The following is a 15,215-nucleotide window of genomic DNA, read 5'->3' on the forward strand; positions in this document are numbered from 1 at the left end:
ACATATGGGTCATACTGTAAAACTGAATAAATAAGACCTTGCCAGTTCTGTGCAGGGAACTGTTTAGTAATTTGTCTTCAGATAGGATTCTGGCAGGGAAAAGAATTGCCAGATAACAGGGGAGTTTGTGCTTTAAAGACTGGAATGGAAGATGAGAAGTCAGGGAGGAGTCTGTTAAGGAGACTTTCTGCAGTATATAAATGAAGTGGAATTGCTCTGGGTATCCCTGAAAATGAGAGGAATTTGAAGCTGAAAGCAACACGTGCCAATGAAAAGGCTGAAAACTGGAAATGCCAGCTGAGAAAAATGAAAAAAACAAAAGTGTGTGAAGGCAGACCAACATGGCAGAAGCTGAGGTGGAAGGAGCAAAAGATACTGACAAATATCACAGTGATGAGGTTTGAGATCTTCTGTAAGAGCTGCAAACAGAATCCCCAGCACTGATCACTGCATGTAGGTTGAGCACAGGAACAGTGAGTGGGGTCACAGCACTGGGAACAGTAACACAAAAGGAAGGCCATGACAAACTTCGGGAAAAATGCGGTAATTTTTTTTTTTTTTTTTAATTGAACTTTAATGTTTCTTGCTAGACAACTGGTAGCCTTAAAGTCCACTACATCTGATTACCTCCAGAAGAGTGGCTGGAACAGAAATAGGTAAAGTTGCTGAGCAGAAAATAAAGAAGAAAAATGAGATGATTATAAACAAAAGTGTAGAAACTACCACTAAAAAAGCAGTGGCTGAGGTACAGATAATTTGAGTAACACAAGAAAAATAAAGAAAGGAATGACCTTTTTATTTCAGCTTAACTGAATGGGTATTTTCTTGGAAAATATATCTCTAGATAATAAGATACTTTGATATTTCCAGCGTATCAGCAATATCTGGAAGGGAATGGAAGCTGTTGGTATGTCTATACTTGATTTGCTTTTTATTTAAAAAAACATACAGAAGTCAAATTGACACAGAACGTTAAATGATTAAATTAGGAAATCTGAATTTTTGAAGAAGCATGGTACTGAAGGAAGTTACTAACTTGGAAGAAAAAATATTAAAACTAACAAAATGTTTTGCTGTGGTCCCCTACTCTGGGAATGAAAGCATCAGAAAATTGATTGGGTCTTCATCTGTGCAGGCTGATTAAAGCATAACCCTATTGTCTGGAACAATATGGAAGGCAGCTAGAGGAAATAAAATCCACAGAAAACAAAACACAGTCAAAAAATATACATACATATCAGGATATTGATGTCTTATGCAGTAATTACAACGAAATTTTAAAACACAGAAAAGGATCCTGTGTGGAAACTAGTAAGATTTTGCTATTAAACAGCACAGCATTCTGACAGGAATTGCCTATCAAACATGGGAGCACTGAAATGCTGCACTAAGTCCTTACTCAAGTGCTTCAATGACTGCATATTTATTTTCTTGGCTTTACCAAGCATGGAAGACTTAAGCCAAAGCTTGTATTGAAGTGGAAAATTCTTTGGGTTTTTTCAATTTTATTTTGATCAAACCAGCATGAATAACATTTACAAGGATTTAACACTCAATGTGTGAATGAAGGTTACATTCCACAACCAATTTAGCTTGGCTGTGTGCATTTACCATGTTAACAAAGTCTTTAGTGAAAGATTATTTTTGAGCTCTTGTTTTGCAAGCCAGGCTGTGTCAGAAGAACAGAGCTCTGCAGTACAACATGCACAATACTAAATAACTTGGAAGGAAAATTTCTTACCTCCAGCAACTAGCCCAGACTCTCCTAACTGAATTGCTACCCCGAAGCCACCAAGCTTTACTGGGGCTGAATTCTCTTTTGAGGCAAGCAGTACACAGTGTGGCTGAAAAGACAAAAATCCAGACAAGTTATTACATTGTTTGAGAAATACTATCTGTATTTTAGAACTTTCACAAATCAGTGAGCAGAAGTTAGATTTTTTTTTTTTAAATAATTTCTTAATTTCAGTTAGCTTTTTTTCTGGCATGAACTCCTCTTTCTACATTGGCTTCCCTTCTATTGCCCCAGGCATAGCAAAATCCTTTCAGAACTTATCAGAACCAGCAAGGAACACAAAGTGAAATCATGATAAAATGGAGATAAAAAACTCATGTCTATAGTTTCTTACCTGATACTACTTTTCCTTTTTGTCTTTCATCCAATTATTAACTCTTACACTGCTTCAATTCCCTGGCTGAAATATCCTGCCTATGATATATTTTGTGGGGTCTTATCCTTCCCAGATAACATAAACACTGTTTTATAAACCTAAACAGAGAACATAAAACACTGTTTTGAGCCTTAATCACAGAATTCACTTCCCAAGTGCAGGAAAGAAAAGGAACACCCCTGGGATATTCCAGTGAGGGATATTCTTTAGGTGTCTAAACAGGATTCCAGCCATAGCCATCTATACCTTTGATTTTCCAAAATAGGAGTTAAGTGTAATGTATAAAAATGAAATAACATTATACAACAATTCAGATGTACTGACTGCTGTAGGAAAGAGCAATATGCAGACAAAATCTATTAGAATACAATTTGGTATTAAGTACACATACTCAAATAGTTGCATTTAATTTAGAACTTCCTGCGTTTACTCAAAGCCTCATTTCAATACCATATTATTTAAAATGAAGAACCTCAAATTTGTATACTACTTCCCAAGAATATGTTGCTGCTTAACTTGCAAAACCAAGAACTCAGAAGAGTGCACAGGAGCTAGCAGAAGTTCAATCTGACTACCTCTAAAGTTAACATCTCTAACCACCCATGTGTTTCTGTAAAAGTTTAAATTATAGGAGAACAAAGGCTTTCAAGGCAATGTTCTCGAGATCTTCATTAAATTTAGGCCTTGTCATATCAGGTCTTCTAGAATCCACTCTTAAATTTCCAGTTTATAAATGTAGTTTTCAATTCCTTATGCCCCACTTGAAAGAGTATTATCAGGTGGTATTATTGCTGCATACAGTATTTCACTTCTGCCTCAGTGAAATGGTTAAGCTGCACACTTTGGGCACATTCACATCCTCTTGTCCTGTCATTTTGAGTGAGAAAGAACAACAATTCTAATCCCAGGCAAGGAGAAAGGTAGATGGGAGAACAAGATAAACGTTAAGATAATGTACCATTCCACTGTGGTGCTGATTTATCTTTACACTGGAAAAAGTGACACTATTTCCATGAAGTATTAAAGAGATGACAGACTATACCAACATCATTATCACCCAAAAAGCCACTGGCACTGCTCACCAGAAACAAAGTCTCTGAGAAAAAAATCTGAACCTCCAAATTTGGAGCAAAACTGAAAAAAAAAAAATTATTACAGAACCTCTCTCAGCAGAGCCCAAGTGAACTGGGTTGAAAATGCCTTTAAAAAAACCAAAGCAAACCAATTGCAACACCAGTAAAAACTTCCCCTTGCTGGCAACTGTGCGTGTCAGCTGGAGTCACTGCTTTCAGAGAAGCTGCTGCTGTAGCTTTCTAATAAGAGGAGCTGCACGTTTCTCCTCCCTGTCTTCACCAGTGGTTTTGAGAACAAGCAGAACTTCTTAACATATAAATGGTAAGTGGCTTCTTTTATACTTAAGCTGAAGTTCTCTTAACTGCAGAGGTGTTAGTGACCTCCATCTTTTTCTAAGTATTCCTAAGTTTAAGCATGTCTGCTTGTTTAGAGGGGACACAACTTAGGACAGAGAAAAGTTTTGTTTCCAATCCATTTGCAGTGTAACCCGAGTTTCTCTCTCATTGATGTAAACTTGTCACTGCTTATACAAGTCCCCCATATCAAACATTTTCATAGAAAAGCAACTTAAACATGAAGTCATTGCAGTAGATGGGTTTCAAGATGTATTTGGAGGCATTGCAGTTTGAAATCAACCTCTTGAAATTACTTGCCCTGACAATATCATGTGGCAAGCATGAGAACAGCTGTTTGTGAAACTGCTCATGTACCCTACCAGTTTAATGCAATTGTAGGGTCAGACAACATAGGATGTTAAAATATTTTAGACTTTCCTCTCAAGAATTCAGATTCTGTAAGTACCTTAGGTCTTCTTAAGAATTTTACCTAAACTGTTGCCTTTTTCACTGCTGTGGCTGCATCACAGAATTAAATGCAAATTTGCATTTTTAAGGCCTAGCACACCAATTGCATAGCCTAGACACAGACCTAACAAGAAAGCTATTTTAAGATTACATATACAGCAGTGTTTTTTTGTTGTCTTTTCCTATAACAGTTGCCAGAAAACTAAGTTCAGTGCCAAAATCACTTCAGAAAATTTTGAGAGGTTATGGGGGGAAAAAAACCTCCTTCTTCTGTAAAAAAAAAAAAATTCTAAATAAACCTACAGCATTTCTTATTGCTATGACAAATAACGTGGAGACTGAAATTCTATCATTACTTGTGATAACCATCTCTCTAAACGCCTTCATGCAAGTGCTCTCCAAAAACCACAACTTTGCTGGTTTTCCCTCTTTGGTTAAGGCTGACTTTTATCTTTCACATTGTACCCTCCTGGTCAGCAATAAGCTTAGTGAAATTAACAACTTTCTAATGAAAGCAAATAAAATAATGAAAATAAGGAAAGTCTGAAAGCAACCTCTTACTGCATTTACATGATTTCCAGCTAATAGTAGTTTATTTGTGGAATACTGATTCGTGAATAGTCAAGAGGAAAAAACTTAAATTTATGTGAAAGTACAGATTATTAAAGACAAGCTACTGCAATAATACTGTCTCACAGGGTTACTTATAACACAGTACATAGCCAAATGAATATTAATTGACAAATGCTTTTTTAACCAGTGAGTCGCATGTGAGAGATGTGAATTATTAAAAGCTAACACAGGTAAGTTTAGACTAGTTTTAACATACATCTACGTACTTTGTATCAACACTGAATAGTTACGCTTACCTGTCCCTGCACCTTAGTTAAAATTTTTTCTGTGCTAGAAATGCTTCACTAAGAAGCGAACTTAAAAAAATTATTTGTTCTTACAGATAAAAAAAATTTCTTAAGTTTGCAGGAAAATGTAATAGTTGACTTTTAAAACAACACAAGACAGTAATAATGCTATAATTACAAAAATAGTTATCTGTGTGAGTACTCTACACTATCTCTTCTTTTCTGCCTGCAGATCACCTAGACTTATATTATTTGATGGTATCTGGCTGAAACTCCTTCTGTTCAGCTACACCAATACTTTGGTGCATTTATTCCTTTTAGCTACTGCCTTTTATGTTTATATCACATTAGACTGTAGGCAACAAGCAAACAGACACGTGAATGGAGATTTAATTCTTAAAATCGCTGTTTCTTTACAGAACAGCTAAAACCCCTTTGCAAATGATGGCTGCAACTTCAGCTGATTTACCAACCATTGTTCCACACAAGGAAGAATTCTGGAGTAACCAAACCAACCTGACCATAAATGCCTCAGAAAGTCACAGTGATGCCAGCTGTTCCCTGGATGACAACAACTCACTGTCACTTGCTTTGATCTTTTTTTACTCTATTATTTTTGTCGTTGGATTGGCTGGAAATATTATAGCCCTGTTTGCTTTCCTGCACATTCACCAGAAAAGGAATTCTATCCAAGTTTACTTGCTAAACGTAGCAGTTGCAGACCTTCTGCTGATCTTCTGCCTTCCCTTTCGGATACTCTATCATGCCACCAACCACTGGATGTTCGGGCGGATTTTTTGCAAGGCTGTGGGAACTCTGTTTTACATGAACATGTACATTAGCATAGTACTGCTGGGACTCATTAGTCTGGATCGTTATATAAAAATAAATAAGTCTGTGAGGCGTCCAAAGATGTTAACCACCACCCGGAGTGTGCAGATTTGTTGCACGGTGTGGGCGATTGCACTGACAGGATTTATAGTGGTAGTTGCACCATCTTTCTTTAAGACTGAGGACAGCAACTCTACCATGTGCTTTCATTACAGAAGCAAACAGAATTCAGAGAAGACTGAAGCAATTTTAAATTATATCGTTGTACTGATTTTTTGGATAGCTTTTTTCCTGTTGATACTCTCGTATGTAAAAATTGCCAAGAATCTTCTGACAATTTCGAGGAAAAGGGCAAATTTTCCCAATGCAGGAAAATACACCATGACAGCAAGAAATTCCTTCATTGTTCTCGTAATTTTCACCATCTGTTTTGTGCCTTATCACATGTTCCGGTTTGTTTACATCACATCACAGTTACAAACCCCATCCTGTTATTGGATGGAGATCATCCACACGTGCAATGAGGTGATGCTGGTGTTTTCATCGTTTAACAGCTGCCTAGACCCAGTTATGTATTTCCTAATGTCCAGAAGTGTCCGTAAGACTGTATTGCAACTGATATGCAGAAAACTTCATGGAGAGCCAAGCCTAAACCTGGAGAGCACTTCTGACATAAAACTTGGCCAATATGCTCAAGAGCGATTATCCACCACCACTCCTCACTCCAGCTACTCGAGGAAGAAGTCTATAATTTGAATGTTTAAATCAATATCTGCCACTCCAGCTCACCAATTTCAGATCACAAAATCCTCTACTCCACAGCTACTAATTCTGCCTCTTTCCTCCTCTTAAGAAAAACGAGAAGTCTTACTTCTGTCTATGAAAATGAGAAGTTACTTTTCTGAAGAATTTTTTCGCTCTTGTTTATCCATGAAAACAAATTAGAAGTTCTCAGACATTCTGTGTTGCACTAAACTAGAACACTAACTCTTTAGGGACATTTCCACGTAGGGGTTTGAACCTGTAAAAGTAAACTTTTATATACACATTAATATTAGTAGCTTGTGTATGTAAATAATAGATGAATTTTGCAAAAAGTAAATTCTGTCCTATGTGAAAGATCTAGATACCATTACAGATTTTATGTATTTTATGTTTTTTTCTGTTTTAATAGGTTTGCAAGAGATCAGTGTTTTAACTACATTTATAAACATATTTTTAAAGAAAATACTGGCGAATTTAGCAACATGCATCTTAAAAATGAGGTGAAGAATCAATTCAGTTTTAAGTACAGAAGACACTCAAGTTTTATTAAGTAGCAAAATTAAAATATTCAATCCTACTAAGCCCCTTGTTTTTCCAACATTTTAATGAGCGTCAAGGTCAAATACCTGAGGAAAAGCAACCAACTGTTTCAGAAAGTTTGAAAGAAATGAAGGAGAGATGAGGTGGGTATTTCCTAAGATTTCCTTCAATATGACAAATTTGATGACTGCACAAAGTAGCTCAGCAAGGAACATAAATTTGCAGAATGCAGCAAAAAGATCAGCCAGGCTCAGCTACTGGTCTACTTCTGGATTTCCAAAGCCACACATTCCAGATGCATGCTTCCTCCCTGGCAGGAGACTTTCCTTTCCATGTGATTAAAATAATCTTGATAATTGCTGATGCCATGTGAAAAGCAATGTAACAGCAACGTTTCATATCTACAGCTATATTCTCATATTAGAACTAAACAGCTTTATGTATTTAGGCACAAACAAATTTCAAACTGTAACATTTCTCAAAAACCAGAGAGCTGAAGGTGGGGGATGTCTGGCACCAAGATGACTAAAGCAACACGACTATGAACAATCTAAATGTCTGGCATGACAGACCAGAAAGGTGAAACAATTAGAGGCCAGACATCAAGCTCCGTAAAATAAGGATTTATTATCTTGACACTTGATGCTCAAGTAAGCAGGTGTGAAGAAGCTGGTTTTAATATGACTACCAATAACTTCTCAAATGTGTGGATTTTTACTAATTCCATACAATATTCTGATTTTACAGAAGATACTCATAATATTCCAACTGAACAAAGTAACCATAAGGCTTCAGCTCTGCTAGATATGAACTTGGTTTAATTTTGATGTGATTTTACATAATTCAGATTTGATGGAACTGGATATAAACACATTAAACAAATTACAATGACTAGCCAGTCTATTTTGTTTTAGTTTTCTTTTTTAAATAAAAAAATCAGGGGGTTTCTTAATCTTTAAAAGAAAGATTCACACAAACATGTAATTTCATAAAGATGATGGTAGCTGCCTTTTTTCTTACACATTTCAGTGTACAATGGAGGTGTTTGTACAATTATTTCTGACTGATTCTCACAGTAATTGCATTTCATGATCTTTTATCTATTATTTTGTCATCCTATTATATTAATGCTTCTCTTGGTTTTGTATTTTTACAGTGCAATTTTATTATGCAATAATGTAGTTCAACATAGTTATATCAATTCTGGTACATCTACTAGAGTTTATAAACCATCATTTTATAAGATCTATACGTTATCTCATCATTCTTTCTTTTCCAGCTTATTCTGTGAGCAGTTGGTTGATGATACTGAACAGCAGGTTGGGGCGAGGGTGTGGGCTGGGAAATTCAGGAGAGGACAGACATGAACAACAGCAGCTTGAACAAAATGTGAATTCTGAAATTCTTTTGAATAAGGCATTAGATCAGAATTTAAATTTACAAGGTTTGTAATTCATGGACACAGCAGTACTGCCAAAATAGACTCATATATCTTCAGAAGATCAAGTAGTAGTACAGGGTTTCAATACTGAAAATCCAAACTGCATTAAATTAATCAACTCTCCAGCTGAGAAATGAAAATCTGACAGGGAACAGGTGTGTACGAAAATCTTTAAGAGCAGGCATTGGCACAGAAGAGGGGAACAGGAATGACCACATGATCTTGACAAAGTCCAGCATTATGGGAGCAGCAGTCACAACAAAGACACAACCACAGAAAGCAATCAGAAAATACTTTTGTTTTTTTCAACTGTATAAATCAGTGCTTTGAGATGTTAAAGGCCAGGTGTAGCAACTGGCTCAGAAAGGATCTGAAACTAGGCAGCACTGTCATGTAGAAAGCAATTACTATTGACCAAAAAACAAAAGCAGGTATCTTTATTTTTAAAAAAAGAATATTTAATCCTTACATATTTTTTTCTGCAATCAGTTTTTCCCAAATTTGATGGCAAAACGTCAGGCCTTACAAAAAATATTACTAAAGAACAAAGAGTCCTGAAACATCTTGGGAGATCTGCTGAAAGTCACACTGTGATGTGTAAAATGACCACAGAATCAGTCATTCAAATAGTGTGTCTTACTTCTCTTCTTCCCAGTGCTTCCTAATTACCTGAGTCTTCAGGTGAGTTTTAACATGAAGGCAGCACTTGCACAACAAGCAGAATGTCACTGTCTCTCAGAACACCCCACTAGTGAGAGGCTGGGGGTGCACAAGGGCACGGGAGGGGACACAGCAGGGACAGCTGACCCCAGGGAAATCCCAGAGCACACGGTGCCATGCTCAGCAGCAAAAGCCAAGAAGGAAGCTTGGCTGCGTTGCCGTTCCTCAGGAACTCACTGGCCACTGGTCAGGATGAGGTTGCTTTCTGTCATTTATTTTTTTGTTTCTGCCTGTTTAAGTTTATTAAACTCTTTATCACAAACCATACATTTCCACTTTCACCCCACCAATTCTCCCTCCTAGCCCACTGGAGAGGAAGCAAGTGAATGTGTGGGATTTAGGTGCTTTCTGGGATAAAACCACAACCACCTACTTTGGGACCCAGACATTGGCAGATTTGATCAGAGGGTGTCAGACAAAGCAGGAGGCAGCACCAGAAGTGGGGGGTCTGTTCTGCAGCACAGCAGCTACAAGAACAAGAGGGGGAAGAAAAAAACCATAAACAAGTTTTCTCACTTTTATGCTTCTGATTCTCCTCCTCATCCCACCGAGGGGGAGTGAGTGAGTGGCTAAAGGGCACACCTGCCTACCAGGGCTAAACCACAACATCAGCTTTCACTTTTGCTTGAAATCAAATATAATTATGGTTTTAACTTGCAAACTGGTGTTTCTGAGGGCAAGCAAAGAGCCAATATAAAAGAGGAGTGCAACTTATATCTCTGAAAAACAAGTGAGAATCACATTATTCCCAGAACTGGGAAGTTCACATATGGAAGCCTTAGTTTGATGCTCTGACAGCTCATACAAGGCTGTGAGAGACAGGGACAAAGCCTTGCTGAAGTTGAGGAATTTCACCACTGGCAATTTCCTGCGTTTTGTGTTTTTAGGGCCAGAAAACAAGTTGTCTACCTATAATGATGAAATGCAACATATGCTGCTTATTGGCAATATAAAATCTAGTACATGTATGAATTAAGAGTGATCATGGTTTCAGACTAGAGAAAGTATATATCATTGAGGTGAATGATGCACATAAAAATAATTATGAAGAACTTAAGGGTAAACGGCATTAAAAATGCACATGTTCCATTTGAGCATCTTCAAATACATTTTAGATAGAACACACCATTTTTAAGTTAGGTGAATGGAAATAGTCCACCAAAAGAATAAGGAAGGTGCTTGCTACAACTTAGAACAACTGTAACTGTACTCCTGGGACAGATGGCATTTTTAAAAAACTTTTAATACCTAGTTACTTTGCCACTGCTCTCAGCCATCCATTTCAAAATCAAGTCTGATAGACTCTAATTCACTACAACAATCCATTATCATACAGTAATTCAGAAAAAATGTAGCAGTTATCTCTTCTTACAGCATGAGATATTATCATTAAATTATAAATACTACAGGCAACAGTCAATAACCAACAAAATTATAATAGTCATTTTAAAAAACCCTTCTAACTGGAATTGTTCACACCACTCAGCAACTTTTCAGAATATGCATTCTTGTACCTAAACCTCAGTGGAACACCACAAGGACTTCTAACGCTACTTAAGAAACTATTAAACATGTAACAAATAGAGGACTCTCTCTGTTAAAATGATTTTTAATATAACTATACATTCGAAAGTGGAAAATAAGGCATAATTAAATCTAACAAGAACAACAATTAAAGTGCATGCAAACTAATTACAACTTTACAACCTCATTACTAACACTCCACAGCAAATAAATGCAAATGAGTTCAACTATGAAATCAGAATAGGAAGCCAGCTTACGTGTCCATTATTTTAGTAAAAAAATTAGTAATAATGAGACTGAATAATGGTAACAGATCATGAGGTGAATTCTTACAGTCCATGTTTAAACAAAGTCAAACTAGCAAACCAGGAACCTTACCAAACTTCTGCTCTCATAAAAGGAACTTATTTATAGGTGTTGCAAATCCTTATCTTACAACCACAGACGTATCGGAAAGCAGAAAACTCCAAAGTCTCAACTTCTGCAGAGCTACACAGAATTTGATCTGTGCCATATCTATGATGAGGAGGAAGAAAACTGTTGTGTGTTCACCTCTGATTTGTGTAAAACACTGCATTTCTTGGACAGTGAGTCCATTTGCCCTGCCAGGAAGCCTTGGATGTATCAGCTGTAAATTGTTTCCACACCATCCATCACCCGACCAGGCAGAAGAGATGTGTCCATTTGGTCACTCACTGGGGACAGACATGGACACAGCACTGCTGCACATGGGCTTTGGGAATAGACAGCTTGGTGACAGCTCCTGGAGCTGAAGAACTGTTAAATATGACTGAAAGGACAAGTTTTCATGCATAAAACAGCAGCATGAGTCAACGTGGGCAGTCCTAAAGAGAACCCCTCCACCCCTCAAAAGAGGAGAGCACGATACAAAGGACTGCAAGGTGTTTCCGTGCCATACCTACAGGACTGTTACAGCTGCTCTTCCATGCTATCTCCAACTTTTCTTCCCCCCCAATAGAGCTGAGCCTGACTTAATTTCAAAGCCTTTTTGTACAGACATAATATTTTCTGAACTTCAAATGCTTTTGTACCTCCTGACATTGTAAAAGGGAAGTGTAGGCTCTGAAAACCTAGTTATGTCAGAGAGACATTTTTAACTGTACTCCCCAGGTTCCAGTGTCATCGTTTTCACTGCAGCAGTGGAGATAAAACGGACACCAGACAGAAATATTTCCTCTCAGCAAACGAAGTTGCCTGCAGCTTGTATAGGTAAGCTTAAAATTACCACTTCTTTGTCTTACCTGATGAAATTCGGTCAATGACACAAAAATTTTCATTAGACTTCTAAAATGAGTAAATTCAACAATTACTTTGTGAATTTAACTCATTATAATAAAAGAATTAAATACATTTTTGTTCAACAATACATATGGAACTTAGTGTACACTAAAATGCAAAAGTTATGGAAGTTACTTTAATTTGCAAGTTTGTCAAACATTGCCCACAGCACAGTTTTTAACTTGGTATCTGGGCTTTTTATCATTACAACACCAAATCCTCTTTAGCATCGGAGTTCACTTGCTTACAGCTGTTTAAAAAAAATATTATCAGTCTCTAAGTTTGAAATCTGTTATTTTTTTCTATATGATTTGATATGAAAAAAAGCTAACTAGGATACACTCCACTAAAACATGTATGTATATGTATGCATACAATAGTAAGAACTCTCCACTACAAGGTTGTAAGCTGAAATGTCAGTTTTTATACACAGTCATTGCAGAGAGCTTTCATTTCTTATTTTCAGTTTGGAAATTGAGAAGACTGAAAAATGAACCTGGAAAAAATTAATATACTGCAGTTTTCAACCACCACTGTATATGCTAAAAAAAAAATAGACTGAATTGCTAAATGTACATCTGACATTAGAGCTAAAGAAACACCACATACAGACATGAGGACAGAATAAATATATACAGCGAGATTCTTGCAATATACAGGCTAATTTGTAGGTAAATGGAGGTACAGATACTCTTCTGCATTTCTGGAATTAAAGTAATTCTTCGCACTTAATTTGCTTATTTAATTTTAAATGGTCTGTAAGTGGTTTCTAAATTAGGTTACAGACGTTCCAGAAGACTGAGAAATAAACCAAGATCATAGAAGTTATTGCCAGACCCTAGCTTGAACCTTCAGTTTCCTAATTTATTTTATTAGATTCAATGCATATAAAAGCTTTGTGGTTTAACTTTTCTTCCTGAAATTTCAGTGGAAGAGAATGCCCAAACTGTAACCTCATGCAAACTTAAGGTAACAGCATCAAAGGAACACTGAAAAGTTGGGTAGACAAAGAAACAGCTGAGATAAGAACAAAGAAGAGATATTAGATGCACATTACAGAAACATTAATTTTTTAATTGTGTTTCAGCTCTGACCACTCAAGAAATACTGCCATAAATGAACAATTCATCGTGTCTGCAGCCATCGCCAGCTACCACTGTAGCTCTCCCCATCATCTACTCCTGCCTCCTTCCCGCTGGAATCCTCGGCAACATTCTGGCTGCCTGGGTGTTTTCACAGAAGGAGCCCACCCGAAGGACACAGTACATTTACCTGGCCAACCTCGTGAGTGCCAACCTGCTGGTTTGCAGCACCATGCCCTTCCTGGCCGCCTACTTTGTGGACGGGCACCGCTGGCCCTACGGCTCGGCGGCGTGCAGGATCGCCCATCACCTGGGGGCACTGGTCATGCAGGTCAGCATGTACGTGACCATCACCATCCTGTGCTCCATTGCCCTCAGCCAGTACGCCACCCTGACCAAGAACTGTGGCACACAGCACTGCCCAGCTCTCCCAGGAAAATTCCCCGGGCGCCTGCTGCACAAGTTCCAGCGGCCGAAATTCGCTAAATATTTGTGCATCGTTATCTGGCTGATTGTACTCTGCATAACAATCACAGCCATCATGTACAACATCCAGGAGACAGTTTCAGGAGAGTTCCCCACGTGCTACAACATCCAGGTAGAAGCTGGTGAACGTCCTGCAATGATTGCAGGTTCCCTTGCCACGGCGTGCTTTTTTCTGTCTTTTATGACTGTTTTGTGGTCGTACTATTCTCTTACAAGACATCTGAGCAGAATACAAAAAAACACCTCTATTGGAGAAAAACATCTGATTTACAGAAGAGTGAAAAGAAACATTCTTATCATCCAGATGATATTAACTGTTTGCTTTCTTCCATACCATATTTTTAAGCCCATTTTCTATGTACTGCTTCCAGATACTGACTGTCCAAGGTTAAACTATCTAGTGGAAATTAAAAATGTCCTTACTTGTCTTGCTGCTGCTAAAAGCAGTTTGGATCCAGTTATAACCCTTCTGTTAGACAAAAGATTTAAGAAAAGTCTTTATGGCCTGTTTACAAAATCCACACCAGAACATCAAAAAAGTAACAATGATATTTTCATTGAAATGGGAAGGAGTATGGAAAGATTTTCATAGACTATAAATAATAATGAACTAATTTTAACTACCTTTAGGCAGGCTTTGATATAAAATGGTAAATATTTAAATTAAATGGTAACATATTTTATTTTCTTTTCAAATCATCTTGCTTGCTACACCACCATTAGCCAATAAATCCAGTGTGTATATCCAAATGAATCCAAGGAATTTGTACAATGAACAGTGTAATATCCATTCATCCACATGACACAAGAAATTTTACATTTGACCTATGAACAGTTCCTTTTACCTAGAAAGTCAAGGAAGAAGGCAAAAACAAGGCTGAAGTTGAGGACCCAGTTCTCTCTTGTTATCAGTAAGAGTTTTGGACACAGGTTTCCTTTACAAGAAGGTTGAACAAAGCATAGACATATTCCTTGGGATGGCTGAACCACAACTGTGCTGCACATCCAATGGCCAAGTAATTACAGCAAGACAGAACTGAGCAGTCAAAGCCTTCCAGATGGCAAAGTGCTGCTGACAGGACTCTTTTAGATCATCAGCTGCAAGTCTGGGTGAGCAGAGCAGTTCATTACCAAAAAGCTCTTTTAATTTGCACAATTAGAAACCCCACCACTTCTGTCCTTCCTTGAAGTACGTTTTACAGGGAATGTAGCTGCACTTAGCACAATGCCTGCCTGGGGTTGTTTCTTTGAACACAGTTTCTGAGGGCAGCAAAGGCTGAAGTCATTCCTCCTATACTTCTCTAGTCATAACTGCTTGTTCCCTAGTGCTTATCAAAAAGGCAAGAAAATGAATGAAACTTTGGGAACTACTTGTAAAATATAACTTTGTGACAGACCCTTAGCAAGATCCCACTCCAACATTTCTACATAGCACCAAAAAATGACATATGCCTGACTTTTTTCATATGCAATCTGCCCAAGATGATGTCCTTTATAGTTCTTAACTGTATCAAAGTTTTTCTTGTTTCAAATAGTGGAAAAGCTTTTGTGCAGTACAGGCTAGCTGAGAAACTACAAACTGAGTCCTGCATTGGTCTAGCATTTGTCAGAAGAGTTAA

The 15,215-nt window shown here is 37.5% G+C and overlaps 3 protein-coding genes across 9 annotated transcripts in view; 2 read left to right on the forward strand and 1 right to left on the reverse strand.

Moving 5' to 3' along the window:
- Window positions 1-15,215, reverse strand: part of CASK (calcium/calmodulin dependent serine protein kinase) — a 186,843-nt gene that overhangs the window by 80,653 nt on the left and 90,975 nt on the right. For all 7 annotated transcript variants that reach the window (XM_014876769.2, XM_014876767.2, XM_088160390.1 and 4 more), the window contains exon 6: window positions 1,742-1,844. In XM_014876769.2, coding sequence (XP_014732255.1) covers window positions 1,742-1,844 — 103 coding nt within the window. The remainder of the gene's footprint in view (window positions 1-1,741; window positions 1,845-15,215) is intronic.
- Window positions 3,407-7,942, forward strand: GPR34 (G protein-coupled receptor 34). Its single transcript, XM_014876772.2, has 2 exons — window positions 3,407-3,566; window positions 5,328-7,942. Exon 2 carries the CDS (start codon window positions 5,350-5,352, stop codon window positions 6,493-6,495), a length of 1,146 nt encoding a protein of 381 aa, XP_014732258.2. The 5' UTR covers window positions 3,407-3,566; window positions 5,328-5,349; the 3' UTR covers window positions 6,496-7,942.
- On the forward strand, window positions 8,094-14,340 carry GPR82 (G protein-coupled receptor 82). Its single transcript, XM_014876773.2, has 2 exons — window positions 8,094-11,959; window positions 13,116-14,340. Exon 2 carries the CDS (start codon window positions 13,145-13,147, stop codon window positions 14,186-14,188), a length of 1,044 nt encoding a protein of 347 aa, XP_014732259.2. The 5' UTR covers window positions 8,094-11,959; window positions 13,116-13,144; the 3' UTR covers window positions 14,189-14,340.

Source organism: Sturnus vulgaris, chromosome 2 (assembly GCF_052056855.1).
Source record: "Sturnus vulgaris isolate bStuVul1 chromosome 2, bStuVul1.hap1, whole genome shotgun sequence".
NCBI lineage: Eukaryota > Metazoa > Chordata > Aves > Passeriformes > Sturnidae > Sturnus > Sturnus vulgaris.